This window comes from Nicotiana tabacum, chromosome 16 (assembly GCF_000715075.1).
Source record: "Nicotiana tabacum cultivar K326 chromosome 16, ASM71507v2, whole genome shotgun sequence".
Lineage (NCBI taxonomy): Eukaryota > Viridiplantae > Streptophyta > Magnoliopsida > Solanales > Solanaceae > Nicotiana > Nicotiana tabacum.
The window spans coordinates 99,308,330-99,322,068 of record NC_134095.1 but is presented as its reverse complement, the minus strand read 5'-3'; the positions used below and the strand labels follow the sequence as shown (position 1 = coordinate 99,322,068).

Here is a 13,739-nt window from a genome sequence, read left to right as displayed (position 1 = left end):
AGAAGCGTAGAGTCTAATCTGATCATTTTCATATGTATCACCCACTTATATGCTCGTCACCTTGCATATTCGTTGCTTAACACACAATACAATTAGACAAATAAAGTCCAATCCTAAGGGTTACTCCCTCATACAAGATTAGGCAAGATACTGACCTCAACGGGCCAAATCAATACTCCAAAAATGCCTTTACTTAGAAACCACCTCCGATCAGCTTGAATTTAGCCAAAAATATCTCAATAACATCAAACAAAGCCATAAGATTCAAATCCAAACAATAAATGTTCAATCTTTAATCAAATACCCAAACGCCAACAAAAGTCAACCCCGGCCGACATGGTCAAACCTGAGTCAATGGATAGATCCCGATTACCCATAACTCTATGAGTACAAATATATGATTAGATTCCTAAACGGAGTCCAAATCATAGCTCAAAATTCCAATTTTTACTCTCTTAAGTTGTAGGGGAAATCCCCAAATTTTCCCGAAAATCACATGTGTTTGGGTGTTAATAATCCATGTAGATTCTTGAAATAATACAAAAAAATTGTATAACTCACTTACCCCAAAGTCTTCGTTGAAAATCTCCAAGCCAAAATCACCTCTCCCAAGTCTAGGGTTAAAAAAAATAATTAAAGAATGGCTAAATCCCGAAATTCATCACTTAAATGCACTACCAAGGGGTACCCTTCGCAAACGTGGCACGTGCCTCGAGTTTGCGAAGCACAATAACTTCTGGCCTAAAAATAACCATCGCATTCGTGGAAAGCCCCTCACGAACACGGTGCACAATTCCTGCCTCCCCACGCGAACGCAGCTAGGCATTTGCCTATGCGAAGGCCAAATCTCTAGCTCTAGGTTCCCCTTTGCAAGCAAGGAACAAGCCTCTATCAAGCACCAGATCCTTCTTCGTAAATGCGAGGCTCCTCCGACAAATGCTATGAACACCGGACACCAACAGAATAAGCCAACTCCAAACTTGCTCTGGGTTGTCCGAAACTCACCTGGACCATATCCAATCACACTAACAAGTCCATACACACTACTCAGACTTATCCAAAGCTTCCAAACATATACTAAAACATCACAACAACGAATCAAGGATAAAACACAAGTTGAACTTCCCTTAAGATCAAGAACTTTCAACATCAAAGCAAGCGTCCAATGCAAGCTTAACCAATTTGGATTATAACCCAACTTTGCACATAAGTCCTAATGAAAAAACAAAACTTATCGCACTTTTCGAAACAACAATCCCAACCCTATATCATCAAAGTCAAACCCTAGTCAAACCTATGAACTCTCCAAACCTTCAAATTGCCAATTTCGGCACATAGAGCCAAAACATCATAGGAACCTCTAAATTTAGACATGCCTTAGTAAAAAATCACCATATGTCACACCTCCTTTTTACACACCCGAAGGTAGTACATGGGAGTTTTTCCAATTAAAGTGACATTATTCGAAATGGGATTAATTTATTCAATTTTGTTCAGAGTCGCCACTCGGGATAGTTTATTTTATGTCCCAAGTCACCGATTTATTTTAAATCCCAAATCGAGGAAAATTTCGACTTTCCTTTTTGAAGTCTGCGAACCAGAAATTCTGAATAAGGAACTCTGTTAACCCGGAAGAAGGTGTTAGGCATTCCCGGTTTTCGTGGTTCTAGCACGGTCGCTTAAACATATTATAATTGGCCTATTATCTGATTTATTACATGTGTTAAACCTATTGTGCATTTTTCCCTTATAACTGCTTTTAATTATTTTAACCCCTTTTAGGTTTTATGAAAATATTTCTTGAACAAGTTACGATTGTCGTACACTTTCCATTTTGGAACACATCGAAAATTACGCTACATGAAATGCACCCGCGATTCGCAATATTTTTTATTTTATTAATATTCGAAGTTGTTATGATCGGGTTACATGAAATACACTCCCGAATTTGGGAATTAGGTATCATGACTATGCTACGGGAACCGTACCCATAGTCACGATAGTTAATTAATCGCGCCTAAAGCAAGTTACGATGTATTTATAAATTAATATTCTAGGCTAACTTTGAGATTATTTGTGAAGCAGAATTATGGAAATGGAATTGATGTAGAATTCAAGAAATATTTTAGCTAAACAATTCTAACATATAACTTATGAATTACTACCAAATTCAAGGCATAATGAGTAAATAAAGCTAGGTTCCTTCAGTGGCGGAAGACAACGCTTCTTATTCCCTATTCACATGAATATTATGTTAGCTCATTCATTCTAAAAGAACACATGTCTTTGCTAGAATTCAACTGAAAAATAGTCTTTCAAATGCATATAACTTGGAAATGACAGAGAAATTAAACAAAAAAGCTAACACAATCTTCTTTGATCAATCACAATGGAAAGAACATTCAATAACTAACGCGAAGTAAAACACATGTTGAGAATTAAACTCAAAGAATCAACATACTAAAAAGTGGAAGAAATACTACATGAATTTATCTCTAAAAATTAAATAGACCAAAGCAAATTTAATCATCTTAGAAAACAAACAAAGCAGGATTTGAAACTAGAGTAAGAATAAAAATGGACCTTTATTAATGAAATTGAGGTTGAGAGTTTACAACCCAACAGAACAGAGACAACGACCAAAAATGAGCAGCAAATGAACTCAAACAACAGGAACCATCGACCAGAGAACTTCCACGCCGACCTCGACGGACTCGACCCTTTCATGGACCCATAGCACGAACATTGTGAAGACGATTTGCTGGTTTTTTATGGATTTTTGGACTGGTTTTCGAAGTTGTTGTGCTAAAGTTTTGGAGTTGGATTTTGGTGTGAACTCCAGCTCATTTCATGGTTGTTTGGTGGCAGAATTTCAGCTGGGTTTGGGCCGGTTTTTCAGGTTGTTTTTTAAACTATTTTGAGGAGTATTTTTAGCTCGTTTTGAAGTTATCTTGAGCAGATTTAGTGGTTGTTTTGGGTCAGTTTGGAGCTGGATTTTGGGGCTGATTTGGTTGTAGTTTAATGCTGGTTTTTGGACAGTTTTTTAACTCGTTTTTGGAGCTATTTTCAGGTCATTTCTAGGGTGGATTCGAGCTCGTTTTTGGTGCAAAATAGGGGTCCGTTGGGGTTGCTTTCAGCTGTGTTTTTAATGGAGAGAATGGAGTTGGTATTTCTGCTTCTTCTTCAAGGAGAGAGAGCTGATGGGTGTCTTAAGGTTGTGAATGGTGTGAGTGGAGGAAATATTTTGGGGAGAGTGGGGAACATGAGTGGGGAAAGTGGGGAGAGTGGGGAACATGAGTGGGGAAAATGGGGAAAGTGGGTAGTGAGTAGAGAAAGTGAGAAAAGTGGGTAGTGAGTCGAGAAAAGCAGGAATAAATTCAAACATGGTCAAAAATAAGTTGCTCACAGCTGCCCCTCTTTGCTCGAAAACATAAAGAGTTTTCGGGCAAAGATAAAGTGAGCAACTATAAGCAATTTTTGCCCGTTTGAAACTCCATTTGGAAGCATTTTGAAAAAGTTTGACCAAACCTTGCTTCGGAGGTTGCCTATATATCCTTGGCTATAAAGGAATCAGGTCGGTGTAGTTTTGAAAGTTTTGGTAGCTGGGATTACCGGAAAACTGTGGTTTCACTACTGTTGCTGCTGTTTCTGCTTGCTGAGCTCCTTATTACACAAAAAAATGGAAAAATAAAAAGCTAAACTAGCTAAGCCTATCAATTATGAGTTACAAGATTCTCATCTATAAGTCTTTTGAAGCTTGATCTTGAGTCTTAGTTGGTTCTTGCTGTTGGACTCCGATCTGAATCTTGATGCTCGTTAGCTGCAATCGCTGGTTCATTCTTCAGCTTTTGGATCAAGGCAGGACATGCGAAGCTTGTGACTTCAATCCTATCTTGAGCAGTCCGCATCTTTTTTCCGCTTCTGCACTTTAGAGCTTACTTCTTTTTTCTTGTTTTTCTTTTCTTTTATTTGAAAAGAGACTTCTTCTTTTGGTCACCTCGAAACTTGTCCCTCAAGGTAAAAACCTGCTTAGGCACCAAAACAAACAAACGAATGAAATTTTTTTGCCCCAGTTTTCACTAGGAAAATTTTGTGAGTTATTTCAACAAAATCTAAATTATTTCTTTATTGAAAGCAATAAAATCGGGATTGTGTATCCCAAAGAAAAAGAGATTAGGGAATGGAGACCCTATATCTAAAATTAAATCAAATGGGGATCGAAGGCCCCAAGTTGGAAAGATTACCAGGTTATGCTGGAAAAATGATCAGGTTATGCCGGAAAGGTCCTTGGGTTATGCCGGAAAAGAAAAAAGTCCTCGGGTTATGCCGAGGAAGACCACGGGTTATGCCGGGAAAGTCATCGAATTATGCTGGAAATAAAAAAGGTCCTCGGGTTATGCTGGGGAGGTCCACGGTTTATGCCGGAAAATTCATGGGGTTATGCGGGAAAAAGGAAAGGTCCTCGGGTTATGCCGGAATATTCATCGGGTTATGCCGGAAAATAAAAAGGTCCTCGGGTTATGCCGGGGAGGTCCACGAGTTATGCCGGGAGAAAAGAAAAAAAAAGGTCCCTGGGTTATGCCAGGGAGGTCCACGGGTTATGCCGGGAGAAAAAGAAAAAGGTCCCTGGGTTATGCCAGGGAAGTCCACGGGTTATGCCGGGAGGAAAAGAAAAAGGTCCTTGGGTTATGCCAGGGAGGTCCACGGGTTATGCCGGGAGAGTCATCGGGTTATGCCGGAAAAGAAAAAGGTCCTCGGGTTATGCCGAGGAGGTCCACGGGTTATGCCGGGAGAGTCATCGGATTATGCCGAAAAAGAAAAAGGTCCTCGGATTATGTCGGGGAGGTCCACGGGTTATGCCGCGAAAGAAAAAAAAAGTCCTCGGGTTATGCTAGGGAGGTCCACGGGTTAAACCAGAAACGTTCATCGGGTTATGCCGGAAAAGAAAAAGGGTCCTCGGGTTATGCCGGGGAGATCCACGGGTTATGCCGGGAAAGTCATCGGGTTATGCCGGAGAAAGGAAAAGGTCCTCGGGTTATGCTAGGGATCAACTAGAGAGTGGAACTCAATACTAAAAGAGACTACCAGGTTATGCTGGCAGTGACTAGGGAATGAGACCCTAGGTAGGAAAAGATTACCAGGTTATGCTGGCATCGACTAGGGAATGAGATCCTATGTTGGAAAAGACGTAGCTAGAGATTGGAGACCCTATGCTACCATGATTTTGAATTTCTCTTCTTCTTCTTTTTATTTTTATTTTTTATCAATCTTCATTTTATTTTTATTTTTTTATTTTTTTATTTTTGAGTTTAAGAAAATGAGTAAAAAATGCAGGAAAGAATTGGGAGGAGACTTCCCTTTTGGGTTGATTATTGCAGCATAGCTATTTCTAACCCTTGCGCATTTCCTTTTGGTTGCACCTGCTTTTTTCATGGTTGCTTTGGATTGCACCTGTTTCAATTTTTCAAACAAAGAACAACTGTTAGTTTGAAACGGTGGTCAGTTTTGTGGCCTTCATTGTTTTTTATCATTTAATCTCGGCCTAGCTCTTTTGGTGAGAACCTCTGCTGCTTGCTGAAGATTGATCTCTCTCCTAAAACCGAGGAACTCAACTTTTCAAACTTTCCAAACGGCGGTTCAACCGTGCGGGGCTTTGGCCCTTTCACTTTAATCCACCTCTAGGGCTTTGACTTCGAATTTCTTTTCATTTTTAATAACTCTGGTTTTAGAGCATCGACTATTATGGCTAGTCGGGATCGACTTGATGCACCCGCTGAGGCTGGAGTACTTTTCTTTGGACTTGGTTTATATCAAGCAGAACTCTGTAAAACCAATCTTGCCACCTTTTCTTTGTATTAGTTACGGAACAGAGTTAGACCGAAAGAGGTTCAAGGAAAAGTAAACAAAGGACAAAAAAATGAATTTAAAAGAGAAGCATCCCTTTCAGGGAGGAAGGACGGACTTATCTGAGGTGCATGCAGACTTCAAATTGACATGACATACTTCTTGGACTAGACAACTGATCCGCACAAATATCCTATCTTCTCATAAACCCATTGCGACCCGTGTTTCAAAACCGAGAAACCTTGCCAGGACTCTTTCAATACCAATGGTGGTGAAGGGTTTCTTCTTTTCGATTGATGACGCCCTTTGTGGGTTTTCACCAATCGATCTCTCTCATTTCTCTTCTTATCGTCGCCTTATAGTGCTCGTTACGAGTTTTCACTAATAAGACTCTCTCATTTTCGATTTCTCTGCTCGTTATTGCCTTATGGTGCCTGTAGGTTTTCACCAATAAGACTCTCTCATTTTATTTCTCTCATCTTAATTGCATCAGATCCAAGCAACTGCGTTCTTTGATTTTGAAAAACCTTTTGCCGATTGATCGAAAGGACTTGAAACAGGTTTGGGTAAAAAGAACTTGGATCGAATTACAAATTTGGAACCGTTCGGGTGGGATCATTACCGAATTATTATAATGTCTGCCCCAGTTTCACTTTTGGGGAAATTTGGATTTTTGTTTTGGTTTGACTGAACCCTAGGGAGAGGCTGCCTACGTATCCTTTCGGAATCAAGTAGAACATAGTTCAGGAAACTTTGTTTTTGATTTTTCTTTTGTTTTTCTGTTTTGTTTTGTTTTCTCTCTTTTTTTTAATGACACTTTCAGGTTCCAAAGAGGGTAATGAAAGAAAGGTAAACGGCTCAAAGGGTTAGCAAAGGATTGGAGTGTTTGGGGTAGCGAGAATGAAAGCCTTCGTCATCCCAATCGGATAATGTTATTGCTGCAGAAGGATTAGACATAGTACCTTTTGACCGCATCTGCATTTACAGCTGTTTCAGAGTCATTTCCTTCAATGTCTCCCAGATACAATGCCCCTTTTGGCAACAATTTTCTGATGATGTATGGGCATTTCCAGTTAGGAGCAAATTTTCCTTTGGTTTCTTGATGACGGGGGAGAATACGCCTTAAGATGAGTTGCCCCACTTCAAAGTTTCTAGGCCGCACTTTCTTGTTGTAGGCATGAGCCATTCTTTGTTGATACAACTACCCGTGGCAGACTGCAGCCATTCGCTTTTCATCGATCAGGGTTAACTGTTCCAAACGGGTTTTGACCCACTCACAGTCTTCAATTTCAGCTTCAACAATGATCTGGAGAGAAGGGATTTCAACTTCCGCGGGTATTACGGCTTTCGTGCCATAAACCAAAAGGTATGGGGTTGCTCCGACCGATGTGTGCACAGTAGTGCAATACCCCAATAATGCAAACGGCAACTTTTCATGCCACTGCCTGGAACTTTGAATCATCTTTCTCAAAATCTTTTTGATGTTCTTGTTTGCTGCTTCGACGACACCATTGACTTTGGGACGATAAGGAGTAGAGTTCCGATGTGTTATCTTGAATTGTTCACATATCTCTCTCATCAAATGACTATTCAAATTTGGAGCATTATCCGTAATGATAGTTGCAGGAATACCAAAACGGTAGATGAGGTTGGAATGCACGAAGTCTACTACAGTTTTCTTGGTGACAGATTTGAGGGTAATTGCTTCAACACACTTTGTGAAGTAGTCGATAGCGACCAATATGAATCTATGCCCATTTAAAGCTTTCGGCTCAATCGGCCCAATGACGTCCATAACCCAGGCAACAAATGGCCAAGGTGCTGACATGGGATGCAATTCTGTAGGCGGTGCATGAATCAAATCACCGTGCACCTGACATTGGTGACATTTTCGAACGAAACTGAAGCAGTCCTTTTCCATAGTCATCCAGTAATAGCCCGCTCGCAGGATTTTCTTTTCCAAAACATACCCGTTCATGTGGGGTCCGCACACTCATGCGTGTATATCATACATGATTCTTCCGGCTTCTTTGACATCAACACATCTTAACAAGTTGAGGTCCGGAGTCCTTTTGTACAAAACATCACCGCTCAGGAAGAAACCACTTGCGTACCGTCTGATGGTTCTCTTTTGGTCCCCACTGGCTTGCTCAGGATACTCTTTAGTTTTCAGAAATCTTTTGATATCATGATACCATGGCTGAATACTTGGTTCTGCCTCAACCGTATTACAGTAAGCGTGCCTTTCCCGGATTTGGATTTCCAAGGGATCAATGTGGGCATTTCCTGGGTATGGAAGCATCGAGGCCAAAGTAGCAAGTGCATCGGCCAGTTCATTGTGACAACGAGGGATGTACCTGAACTCTATTGACTTGAATCGCCTGCTAAGATCTTCCACATGTTGCCTGTAGGGAATAATTTTGACATCTCGAGTCTCCCATTCTCCCTGAGCTTGTCGAATAATCAGATCTGAATCTCCCATGATTAACAATTCTTCGACATCTTGGTTGATTGCCATGTCCATACCCATAATGCAGGCTTCATACTCGGCAGTATTGTTTGTGTAGAAAAACCGAAGTCGGGTTGTGGCTGGATACTGCTGACCAGTGGGTGAGATCAAGATTGCCCCAATTCCAATGCCTTTTGCGTTCACAGCTCCGTCGAAGAACATTTTCCAAGCATTGGTGTCTTCTGATGTCATCTCGATTGAATTCACCTTCTCATCTGGAAAGTAAGTACTCAGAGGTTGATATTCATCATCCACAGGGTTTTTGGCTAGGTGATCTGCTAAAGCCTGGGCCTTTATTGCCATGTGGGTGACATAGACTATGTCAAACTCAGTGAGCGGGATCTGCCATTTTGCTAACCTCCCTGTGGGCATCGACTTATGGAATATGTACTTCAAAGGGTCCAACCTGGTAATGAGGTAAGTGGTATAGGCCAACAAGTAATGCCTAAGCTTCTGAGCGACCCAAGTTAGAGCGCAGCAAGTTCTTTCCAACAAAGTGTATTTGGATTCATAGCTGGTAAACTTCTTGCTCAGATAGTAGATGGCCTGCTCTCTCTTTCCGGTCACATCATGTTGCCCGAGGACGCATCCAAAGGAATTTTCCAAGACTGTCAAATACAAGAACAGAGGCCTTCCTGGTTCAGGTGGGACCAAGACTGGCGGGTTCGACAAATATTCTTTGATTTTGTCAAAGGCTTCTTGATACTCATCCGTTCATTTAATCGCTGCATTTTTCTTTAACAGTTTGAAGATGGGTTCACATGTTGAAGTCAACTGAGCAATGAATCGACTAATGTAATTCAACCTTCCCAACATGCTCATAACCTCTTTCTTGGTTCTTGGAGAAGGCAAATCCCGAATAGACTTTATCTTTGTTGGGTTTAGCTCGATGTCTCTCCGACTGACTATAAATCCCAAGAGTTTGCCAGACGGAACTCCGAATGCACATTTCGCCGGATTTAGCTTCAAATCATATTTACATAGCCGCTCAATGAATTTTCTTAGGACCCGAACATGGTCGTCCTGGGTTCTGGATTTGATGATCACATCGTCCACATACACCTCTATCTCTTGATGCATCATGTCATGAAATATGGCAGTCATGGCCCTCATGTAAGTTGCCCCGGCATTTTTCAAACCAAAAGGCATGACCCTGTAACAGTAGGTGCCCCAGCGTATGGTGAAAGCTGTCTTTTCCGCATCTTCTTCATCCATCAACACCTGGTGATATCCTGCATAACAATCCACAAAAGACTGTATTTCATGTTTGGCGCAGTTATCAACAAGGATGTGGATGTTTGGCAGAGGGAAATTGTCCTTGGGCTTGCTTTGTTCAGATCTCGGTAGTCAACGCACACCCGAATTTTCCCATCTTTATTTAGCACGGGAACTATGTTAGCCAGCCATGTGGTGTATCGGACAACTCGGATCACTCCCGCCTTTAGCTGTTTTGTAACCTCTTCTTTAATCTTGTCATTGATATCAATTTTGAACTTCCTCTGTTTTTGCTGGACAGGGGAATAATTGGGGTAGGTTGGCAACTTATGGACCACTAAATCGACACTTAATCCTGGCATGTCATCGTATGACCAAGCAAACACATCTTTGAATTCAAACAAAAGTTGGATCAATGCGTCCCTGGTTCTTTCATCTGTGTGAATGCTTATCTTGGTTTCTTTGATTTCTTCAGAGCTACCCAGATTAACCGGCTCGGTTTTATTTAAGTTCGGCTTAGGTTTATTCTCAAATTGTTCCAATTCTTAATTTATTTCCTTAAAAGCCTCTTCTTCATCATAATCCATTTCTTGATTCATTATTTCACAATTAGACAGCATATTTGGATCTGGGCATGAAGTCCGCAAGCATGTCATGTTATTTAAAGCCGCATTATTAGAATTGAAAGAAGAAATAAGAAAAAGTAACAAAATCAGAAAGAATAAAGAGAGATGAACGACGAAATATTAATTTCATTTCATTGAATTTTGAAGATAACAGGGTTTACATTAGCATTTAAAGACAGGAAACTAAAAGAAAAACATCCGAGTTACACCCTAAAATAACTCGTGATGTAGAAAAGGTGGCAGGACTGGACTACCGGGATTCCCGCCTGATTAGGAACGGAGTAGCCTTCCAATTTTGCAGCTTGGCATTGGGCCCCATATACAGCACCTCAGCGGTGCTCGAGCCTTCTCCCGGCTGGACCATGTGGGTTTCATACAGCATTTGCCTTATAGCCCCACAAATTTCTTCAATTTCCTCGGCCGTGAAGGCCTCATCTTCTTCTTCTTCATTGTACTTGGGCCTGACAAATGTTCTATAGAGATGTGGAATTGGCTGAGATAAAACCCAACCATTGCTCTTTCGTTGATTTGCCCATGTCACATCAGCTTCTATGGCGTGAAAACCCACACCGAAGAACTTCTTGGTGGAAAGTAAGGTGATAGGTTCGGTGATACCTTGCAATGATGCCCCGAGCCCCTTCCCGGGTTTATAACCATGCCTGATCATTTCCTTGTCAACCATAACCGACGCTTTTGAGAGAAAAGGTTGAGGGCAAGGGCTTCCTTCTTCATATTAGTCTACGACCACAACCTCGAAAACTTGATAGACTATATGTTCACTACCTTCCCTAGCTTTGAGGCATGGGACCGACGGGTCCCGATAGATCGATTGCTCATCCTCTCCGTGGACTATGATCTCCTGATCTTCATATTCCAATTTCACCATCTGGTGGAGAGTGGAAGGTGCGGCTCCTGCCGCGTGAATCCAAGGCCTTCCCAAGAGGAAATTATAAGAAGTATCAATGTCTAGGACTTGAAAGGTCACCTCAAAATCCACAGGTCCAATAGTCAAAATCAAATCGATCTCGCCTATGGTGTCTCTTTTGATGCCATCAAAGGCACGAACACAGACGTTGTTGGGCCTGATTCTCTCAATCTCCATTCTTTGCAGAGTTGAGAAAGGGTAGATATCTACTCCGGAACCGCCATCCAGCATGAATCTCTTCACATAGTACCCCTCACATTTAACTGTTAGGTGGAGGGCTTTGTTGTGGGTGGCCCCCTCCGGGGGCAGGTCATTCTTGCTAAAGGAGATTTGATTGATTGTGAAGAATCTTTCTGCCATCCTCTCCAATTGTTCCACAGTAGTTTCAATCGGAACGTAAGCTTCATTGAGGGTTTTGATCAACACTTTCTGATGTTCAGTTGAATTCATTAATAGAGACAACAAAGAGACCTGAGCAGGAGACTTTCGGAGTTGGTCAATTATCTCGTAGTCCGCAGTTTTCATTTTCCTGAAGAACTCTTCTGCTTCTTCGGCACTAACTGACTTCTTGAGTGGGAAATGCTTCTTCGTGGCATTATTCACTTCCTCTAGATTAAGGTATTTCTCAGTCGGGTTAGTTTCATTTACTTTTCCCAGGACTTCTTTTCCTTTGTAGGTTACTACCGCCTCGTTATAATTCCATGGGATGGCAGTAGGATCTGTCATGGGCCTCTGCGGTGCGCGGTCAATAACCACGGGCTCATTCAGCCTTGGTGAAATTATTGGCCCCCGTACCACATAGGTCCCTTTTGGCATATACATTTTAGATCCTTTGTTCAGCTCAAACCTTCTTGGAGGGCTCAATGTAACTTGTCCTTTCCTAAGACCCCGGGGCACATAAAGGATGGCATCTTTCGAGGGTACTACCTCAGTTTTGGTTTCCACTGTTTTTTCTATGTTTTGAGGGGTGAGTTTACTCTTCTTCTCCCCTTTTTCTTGCTTTGCATCAGCCTTTGGCTTTTTCTCGACGACAGCGATTACAATGATGGCTTTCAAGGCAGGATCAAACTCTTTATCTTCGCAGATCATTCCAATAACTGGTCCATTGTTGTGAGCCGGTAACGGGTTGTTGGTCACATTAGGAATGTCTTCATCCTTTAACACTATCCGCTTTTGTTCTATGAGATTTTCAACGACCCTTTTCAAAGTCCAACAGCTCTTAGTGTCATGCCCTTCCACCCCAGAATGATAGGCACATCGGGCGCCAGGTTGGTAAGAGGGTGACTCTGGGTTTTGCCTATTTGGGGGTACGGGTTGTAACAAACCCATTTGGACCAATTTAGGGAAAAGGCTAGAATATGACTCACTAATAGGTGTGAAGTTCGTCTTCTTGGGCGGCTCCCGAGCACGGGCATTGTAGGGGAAATTATTTTGTGGAGGTCGGGGATTATACTGAGCTTGGTGAGGAAGTTAATTTCTGGGAAATTGAGCTCGGTTTTGGTGAAATTGTTGTTGTGGCCTAGCGTATGGTTGTGCATTCATCACTGCATATAGCTGAAGATCCATAACATAGGTCGCATCTTGATGGGGGTAGTAGTGTTGTGGGGTTCTTTCAGAGAAATGAAATCTGGCCGAATGGGGTTTTCTTACACTCGAAGTTTCCATTGCTACTTCTTCCTTCTTCTTTCGGTTTGCTACTCCTCCAGACCCGCCTTGGATTGCTTGGGAGGTAGCCCTTATAACAGACTGACTCAAGATTCGCCCTGTTTTCAACCCATTCTCAACCATTTCACCGATTTTGATGGCTTCGACAAACGGCTTTCCCATTGCAGACATCATGTTTTGATAATAATCAGCCTCTTGGGCTTGAAGGAAGACACTGACCATTTCTGTTTTGTCCATTGGAGGCTTGACTCTGGCCGCTTGTTCGCGCCATTTGACAACATACTCTCGAAAGCTCTCCGAGAACTTCTTCTTTAGATTTGATAATGAATTCCTATCAGGGGCAATGTCGATGTTATATTGAAACTGCCTGAAAAAATCCCGAGCCAAGTCGTCCTAGATATGCCAACGAGATATATCCTGATCCATATACCATTCAGAAGCAATGCCGACCAAAGTCTCTCCAAAGTAGGCCATAAGAAGCTCTTCTTTTCCGCCCACTCCCCGCAACTGGTTGCAGTACCTTTTGAGGTGGGCAATGGGATCCCCATGCCCGTCATATTTTTCAAACTTAGGGGTTTTGAAACCCAAGGGTAGATGTACGTGCGGGAACATGCACAGGTCAGCGTAAGATACGCTCTTTTGCCCACTCAGACCCTGTATATTTTTTAGACTTTGCTCCATGCTTCTCATCTTTCTGGTAATTTCCTCTTGTTCAGGTGTTTTTTCGGCTTTTTCCTTCCCTGCGGTAAACTCGTACCGGGGCGGATGAGGGTAAGCATTGGTAGTAAACTGGGTAGGTTCCAGTGGGAAAGATGGTGCTTGAAATGTGAAGGAAGATGAATCGAAGTTAGGCCTGGGTAAAGCAGGTTGTGCCATAGCTGAACAAGCTGGAGCGGTAAATATGTTTGAAGCTGCACCTGAAGCTAACACCTGGGGGTGAGACTCAGAAGGTGTT

The 13,739-nt window shown here is 42.1% G+C and overlaps 2 protein-coding genes across 2 annotated transcripts in view; both read right to left on the bottom strand.

Annotated features, from left to right (window-relative positions):
• LOC142170336 (uncharacterized) overlaps positions 1-8,656 on the bottom strand; it is a 111,088-nt gene extending 102,432 nt beyond the window's left edge. The window contains exon 1 of the mRNA XM_075232227.1: positions 8,250-8,656. Coding sequence (XP_075088328.1) covers positions 8,250-8,656 — 407 coding nt within the window. The remainder of the gene's footprint in view (positions 1-8,249) is intronic.
• A 2,271-nt stretch (positions 8,657-10,927) lies between these two features.
• On the bottom strand, positions 10,928-12,448 carry LOC142170335 (uncharacterized). Its single transcript, XM_075232226.1, has one exon. The coding sequence runs from the start codon at positions 12,446-12,448 to the stop codon at positions 10,928-10,930; it is 1,521 nt and encodes a 506-aa protein (XP_075088327.1).
• Between the last annotated feature and the right edge of the window lie 1,291 nt (positions 12,449-13,739).